The sequence below is a fragment of the Haplochromis burtoni genome, unplaced genomic scaffold (assembly GCF_018398535.1).
Source record: "Haplochromis burtoni strain Fernald_Lab_line unplaced genomic scaffold, NCSU_Asbu1 Contig_793, whole genome shotgun sequence".
Taxonomy (NCBI): Eukaryota; Metazoa; Chordata; class Actinopteri; order Cichliformes; family Cichlidae; genus Haplochromis; species Haplochromis burtoni.
Window position 1 is genome coordinate 70,303 of NW_024583154.1, and position 7,848 is coordinate 78,150.

Here is a 7,848-nt window from a genome sequence, read left to right on the forward strand (position 1 = left end):
GTAACATCTGGCAGGTGGAGTGAAGATGCTGTTTCCCACTCTCACGAGTGAGTTCTGTCAGTGAGGAAGACCAGCAGCTAGATACACATGGGGGTGTTGATGCCTGTGGGAGGGGTCAGTTTTCTCACCACCTCCTGGGGGACGATCAACCAACAAACAGCATTCATACGTGACTGTTCTCGTAAAGCTCAGGTAACGAGCAGAGGACATCGCTCTGTGGAGCCGTTTGGCCAAAGACTGATGTGGAAGGGACTCTACAAGGACTTCATTATTAAGGGAGTTAATGCAAAGGGCAAAACCATGATGGTGGATTTTTTGGGCGCTGGAGTTATGGTGACAGACTTGAAACATGATGGAACAACATTCTGCTGCAGCGAGGTGTTAAAGATGTCTGTAAGGACGTGTGCTAGCTGCTCAGCACTCTCTGAGGACTCGTCCTTGAATGTTGTCCTGCTGCCTTTCATACACTCACTCTCCTCAGAGTTTTACAGACATCAGTCACTCTGAGATTCAGTGTTTTCTCATCAGGGTGAAGACTGTCTGTTATTGCAGGGTGTTGTTGTTGGTTGAAAATGTACAGAGAAATTTGTTGACCTCATTGAAACAGTGTGTGTTGTTGTCACACATACTTGCTTCTCATATGAAAACTCTTAATTTAAGACAAAGCTTAATTAATACTTCTATAATGAAATTTAAATACAGTTGTTTCTTCAGGTTCTCCATTCTTCAGTTTATATCATATCAAACTTGTGATTCCATATAGTAATTAATTTGTTGACTCTGTGTAATCACTCACATGTTATAACAAAAAACATAAAAATTACTTTTGTCTTCTCTCTTCCTTGTTTCTCTTTTATTGCAGCTTTCTGGAAACATCAGTCAAGCCGAGAACAGAGAAGAACGAAGATGGAGAGAGAAATGGAAGAGACTGAGAAATGAGCTCGATTCCAGAAACCAACAGGTTCATTTTTTATACACTAACTTCCTGCATTTACATGACTGCCATGTTTAATCAGATTTCTTTCTCTGGTGATCGAAACACTCTGAAGAAAAATTCAGAAATTCTGATTTTATATAATTCATTGAAAATAAGCAGAGCTGTACTGATTATAATTTCTTAGGCTGATTTATCTGCTGTTTGCAGTGATGCTGTGATTAACTGTCATTTATTGACAACAATCTTTATTCTGTTGTATTCTCCGTGCTTGAAGGTGTTTATTTTCATTTATTTTCCAGGCGGTGCCTCATAGATTTGAAACATAAATTCAGGAACTCGTCTACAAATGTTGTCGTAGTTGCTGTAGGACATAACTGAACAGCAAAATGACCGAAGAACGTGGCAACCTCGTTCTTTGTTTATTTTTTATTTAGGAATATGTTGATCTCCAACTATTTGTCACTGAGCAGACGTGTTCCTTAAACATGATGATGTTGATCAAGGATCTGACCTCACAGCCCATTGTTCCTTCAGTGGTGCTCGTATTAGTCATTATGCAAATGTACTGTTTATAAGATTTGGGGAAACCTGCAGTCAGCTGAGACTGAAGAGTCACTTGGATGAGTGACCAAAGGTTTCTCCCACTAAAACTTACCTGGATGATTGAGCATGCGTAGGGACGATGAAACAAAGGCAAAAGACAAAAAATGCTTTTATGTTTTTACATTTAATTCTGACACTGATGCTTTACTGACCAACACAAGACACCAAACACCCTTTAGTGACACTGACATCCAGCTGCACTCAAGTAAAAGCTAAAAAAACTCAATATTTTAATCTTTTCTTCATTTTATAAATCAGACTTGATAAATGTTATATTTTGTGCATTTATTTATTTAACCAAAAATCACTTTTATTTTGGGAGACACGACATTAAAACTCAAATATTTCCTTAGGGTCTTCATTTATTTGTCTCTTTATTTTTTATTTAGGAATATGTTGATCTCCAACTATTTGTCACTGAGCAGACGTGTTCCTTAAACATGATGATGTTGATCAAGGATCTGACCTCACAGCCCATTGTTCCTTCAGTGGTGCAAATTATGCAAATGTACTGTTTATAAGATTTGGGGAAACCTGCAGTCAGCTGAGACTGAAGAGTCACTTGGATGAGTGACCAAAGGTTTCTCCCACTGAAAACTCACCTGGATGATTGAGCATGCGTAGGGACGATGAAACAAAGGCAAAAGACAAAAAATGCTTTTATGTTTTTACATTTAATTCTGACACTGATGCTTTACTGACCAACACAAGACACCAAAATTCTTTTATTTTGTTTATTTGACACCAAATGTCTATAAAAGTAACTGTTTCTATATATTGAACAAAATTATAATTCATGTTTACATCCAAAGAAAGTGCTGACATGCAGAAACTCATCATCTTCCTTTTTTCATTGATATCAACACTGTTAATTTAAAATACTCAATTAATTATGAACTAATAACGAAATGCAAATGAATGTGTTTCTTTGGGATCATAGTTTTGTAATTGATATCATAGCAGGCTCTTAATTCTATATAGAACTTAATTTATTATTTCTTATGTATGAATGTGTGATTGTATTGTGTAATCACACACATGTGTGTTTCCTTCCATTGTTGCAGTTTCTGTATCATTGACCACAAAAGCACTTATAAATCCACCTTATACACATTTTTCAGATCGTCCCACAACACTTCATGTTGTTAACATCAGGCTACATCAGCTCACTTATATTTACATAAAATAGCTTTGATTTAATCTCTTTGTATAAAGCTATCAGCATGGAACAGAATCACCACTTTATTGTCATTCAGAACAGTTGGTGCACATCAGGATGAAATTGTGGTGCATTTACTCGTCATCAGACTGTAGAATATAAATAAATCAATAAAAATAAGTCTAAAGGTTTCAAATATAAAAATGAGTCTTGGATAAACGTGTAACAATATAGGAAAAGAAATGTTATCAGGATTATGAAATATTTTTATTGGCAAAGAAAAGCTGCGCAGGATCTTTAATATATCGAACAGCAGCAGAAAAGTGTACAATCATCATTCAGCCATGAAATGAAACTGCTGTAAATATAGAGTCATGGGGGACAGAGGGGAGGGGGGAGGCAGTCAGGGTGGGTGGTTGGTGTGCTGATGGTTGGAGAATGAAACTATTGTAACATCTGGCTGTCCTGGTCCTGATGCTGCTAAACCTCTTTCCAGAGGGCAGCAGGTAGAACAGTGCATGATGGGGGTGGGCGGAGTCTCTGATGATGCTATGGACTCTGCTGAGACAGCATCTGTGCTCGACTTCCTGGATGGATGGAAGAGAAGTCCTGGAAGGAAGCAGGAAGCTCAGACACTGCTGAGACTGTTTAACCAGAGCTGATGTGTTTGGTGACCAGTCTAACTTCTTAGTTATCTGTACCCCCAGAAAGTTGACCCTGCTGACGACCTCCACAGCTCTGTTGTCAGTGATTAGTGGTGAATGACTGGACTGTTTGGTCCTGAAGTTGATGATCAAGTTCTTGGACTTCTTGACATTCAGGAAGTCTCTATAGGACAGATCTGTGTTGTCCATAATGAGACCCACTACTGTTGTGTCATTTGCGTTCCTAATCATGCGAATTAGAGGAAGTTGCAGCGCTGCAGTCATGTGTCAGCAGCGTGAAAAGCAGCGGGCTCAGTAAACAATGTAGAGACAGGTGGAGTTGCACTCTCACAGAGTGAGTTCTGTCAGTGAGGAAGACCAGCAGCCAGATACACATGGGGGTGCTGATACCTGTGGGAGGGGTCAGTTTTCTCACCACCTCCTGGGGGACGATCAACCAACAAACAGCATTCATACGTGACTGTTCTCGTAAAGCTCAGGTAACGAGCAGAGGACATCGCTCTGTGGAACCGTTTGGCCAAAGACTGATGTGGAAGGGACTCTACAAGGACTTCATTATTAATGCAAAGGGCAAAACGCATGATGGTGGATTTTTTGGGCGCTGGAGTTATGGTGACAGACTTGAAACATGATGGAACAACATTCTGCTGCAGCGAGGTGTTAAAGATGTCTGTGAGGACGTGTGCTAGCTGCTCAGCACTCTCTGAGTACTCGTCCTTGAATGTTGTCCTGCTGCCTTTCATACACTCACTCTCCTCAGAGTTTTACAGACATCAGTCACTCTGAGATTCAGTGTTTTCTCATCAGGGTGAAGACTGTTTGTTATTGCAGGGTGTTGTTGTTGGTTGAAAATGTACAGAGAGATTTGTTGACCTCATTGAAACAGTGTGTGTTGTTGTCACACATACTTGCTTCTCATATGAAAACTCTCAATTTAAGACAAAGCTTAATTTACTTATAATGAAATTTAAATACAGTTGTTTCTTTAGGTTCTCCATTCTTCTGATTCCATATAGTAATTAATTTGTTGACTCTGTGTAATCACTCACATGTTATAACAAAAAACATAAAAACTTACTTTTGTCTTCTCTGTCTTTGTTTCTCTTTAATTGCAGCTTTCTGGAAACATCAGTCAAGTCCAGGAAGAGAGACAGAAGATGGAGAGAGAAATGGAGAGACTGAGAAATGAGCTCGATTCCAGAAACCAACAGGTTCATTTTTTATACACTAACTTCCTGCCTTTACATGACTGCCATGTTTAATCAGATTTCTTTCTCTGGTGACCGAAACACTCTGAAGAAAAATTCAGAAATTCTGATTTTATATAATTCATTGAAAATAAGCAGAGCTGTACTGATTATAATTTCTTAGGCTGATTTATCTGCTGTTTGCAGTGATGCTGTGATTAACTGTCATTTATTGACAACAATCTTTATTCTGTTGTATTCTCCGTGCTTGAAGGTGTTTATTTTCAATTATTTTCCAGACGGTGCCTCATAGATTTGAAACATAAATTCAGGAACTCGTCTACAAATGTTGTCGTAGTTGCTGTAGGACATAACTGAACAGCAAAATGACCGAAGAACGTGGCAACCTCGTTCTTTGTTTATGTTTTATTTAGGAATATGTTGACTGTTCATTCACTTCATTTATTTATTTATTTAACTTAAAAACTTAAGTTGCGTGCTATCAGGTCAGGAGGAGTAAATTTGGGGTCCTTTAACAGAATGATGTGGTTTCCTCATCCTCACTCTCTCTCCTGTCAGATGGCTTCCATACTTGATGCTTAGCATCAGTGTAACGTTGCCTCTTCAGCTGATATTTCTTACAGCAGGAGGCAAAGGTAGTATGTCCAGTTCAGGCTGCATCTTTCTGCCATGCAGGAGTTCATAGGGAGAGATGGAAGTTGTCTCATGCAGTGTTGTACAGTAAACTTGAAGCCAATCCAACACAGTCTGCTTCCATGGCTGTGACTGCTGGATTGATGTCTGGATGCAGGTGCAGAGGTTCACGATGAAACTGTTCAATTGCTTCATTTGGAGCTGGGTAGTAGACAGATGTTCTGCTGTGAGATGCCTCTATTTTGGAGGAATGAGGTGAACAATTCAGAGGTAAACTGTGTACCGTTGTCTCTTACAATGTTCTCTGGGTTGCTGTGAGAACTAAAGACAGATGAGATAAACTGAATAACATCAGTAGTATTAGCAGAACATGAAAAGGCAAGCTCTGGCCATTTGGAGTAGGAGTCAGTCGATGCCACCAGTAGAAGTCTCTTAATCTTTGTTTTGTGTTCACAATCCTTTGTGCGATCAGTTTAGGTCTCGTTGAACATGGTGCAACAAGCCTTGAGCCTCTGAGAACATAATTACTTAGAGTTGAGAGTTCATTATGGATGTTGTAATAAGGTGCAAGTGATTTGATTGCGGCAGACAAAACACTTTGTATTTGTGAGCGCAAAGCAAACAGTTCAGGTCAAGTCGAACAGGCAGAGTGAAAATCAGCAACTGGAAGTGACGACATGGCAGAAATTTGAGCTACCATTTCAAGATCTGCATATGAAGTGAGATGTGAAGAAACAGGCAGAAGCAGATGAGATAGACAGTCTGACTCAGAGAACCTGGGCGGTAAATAACAGCAGACCAGCGGGTGATACTCATTCTCGCCCTATGAATCCCTTTGGTGCTCAGCAGTGTTGTCAGAGCTTGGAGGTCTGTCTGCAGAGTGAAACATCAGCCTCACAAATATGTTCTCATTTTCTCTGCAGCCCACACACCAGCAAGAGCTTCTTTTTCAACAGTAGAAAACGTTTGTTCTGTTGCAGACAGTTTGCAGGAAGCAAACGCTGCAGGTTTCTCTGTGCCATGTGGTGGAAATTTCTTTATTCTATGTATTGATCACATATTTTAACCATATCACTTTAGCAATAGTAGTATCGCTTTGTCACTTAGGTTAGCTTCACAAACGTGTCTTATGCTCTATCAAATGTGTTCTACACAGAAACACACACAGTGGCCATTCCAGTAAGTAGATAGAGTGGGGCCCTCCTGCTCTTCTGTGGAAGAAGGGAGGCAACAGCTCAGTGAAAAGAGCATAAATCTCTCTCCTTGAAGGGAAGGCATAGGCCTGTGAGATGGGGCAACATGTTAGAGTTGTATGTGTGTGTGTGTAAGATGTGAGGGTGGCAGCCATCGTTAGAGAGGACCCTGGTGTTTGTCTACAGCAGTGGCTCCTAAACCTTTTTTTTTCTAGGCCCCCCTTGTTTTTACAAGAAAATCTTGCCTCATTCGGAGGCATGAGAGTTGTTTTTCAGAGTTGTTTCACTTTATGCACACAGTCAATATCCGGGCAGCAGGGATGCAAGAAGCAGGTGATGTGTTTGTAGAGATCACAGAAGCAGTAGGAGCAGCACATGGGGGTAGAACAGTGTTGCCTAAAAGGGTGATGTTCAGCCTAACACAGGAATTATTTTCTTTTTGCATGTAACCAGTTGAAGATCAGGTGGTTTTAGTGGTGTATCACTGAAGTGCTCTTTGTAGATGTGTTAGGCAAAATACAAACTGCTGAGCCTGTGTCCAAAAAAAAGATGGATGTCCTTAGCTGAGGAAGTAGGTCTGCTCACATTTATGCTGCATTTTAATCTTTTTGATGAATACAAAGTGTCTGTTAAGTAAAGTGTAGTCAGTTTTGGTAGGTGGATTCGCCAAACATCTCTTGTCTTGGATGAGCAGCAGACATGGACAAACTTTATCACACAGTTTACAAGTAGCTCTGGCAGCAGGACACTGATGAAAGTTAGCTAGATGACTGTTTGAACCACAGCCGAAACAGTTCTTAGATCATTTTGCAGCAGGAGACTTAGACAGACCATGGATTTAGTTTATTTTTGAACTGCAGATTCCGTTTGTGTTGCCAGTGTAGCAGCTTTATCCAATCAGGTCTTTCTCCTGTGCTGGAGCTAAACACGTGTTCAGCTAGCTGATCGATTCTTCTGTTCTGTCATCAAACTCACGTTTAAAAGCAAGGTCACACAAGCTGGCCACATACTGAATAACTGTCTAATGTAAAGCTTGTGTTCACTTTGTGAAAGCTTGTGTTCCACAACAACATTTACTTTAAGTAAAAAGTGTTGTTTTAGGGCAGCAACAGGAGAGGCAAAAGTGTCACCTGTATTTGGAAGTGAGTAGAAAATTATTTGTCCCTCTGTTTTTAGGAGTAACGTAAAACTTTACCAACAAACACAAAAAACAAAAACAGTCTAGTTGTTTTGTTTTATAAATCAGATTTTATAAATGTTTTATTTTGTTTGTGTGTGTTTAAGTAAAATCTACTTTTATTTTTGGAGACACTACATTAAAAATCAAATATATCCTTTGGGCCTTCATTTATTTAAATTATTTAGATAATTCAAATAAAACATTTAAATACATTTTTCATCGTTACTTATTTGTATGAACCAACTTATTTAAAGCTTTAATGTGACTGGT

General features: G+C 39.4%; 1 protein-coding gene across 1 annotated transcript in view; it reads left to right on the forward strand.

The window, feature by feature from the left end:
- LOC102302937 (early endosome antigen 1) overlaps window positions 1-7,848 on the forward strand; it is a 40,540-nt gene that overhangs the window by 21,810 nt on the left and 10,882 nt on the right. The window contains exons 14-15 of the mRNA XM_042215679.1: window positions 863-961; window positions 4,480-4,575. Of these exons, the coding sequence (XP_042071613.1) occupies window positions 863-961; window positions 4,480-4,575 (195 nt within the window). The remainder of the gene's footprint in view (window positions 1-862; window positions 962-4,479; window positions 4,576-7,848) is intronic.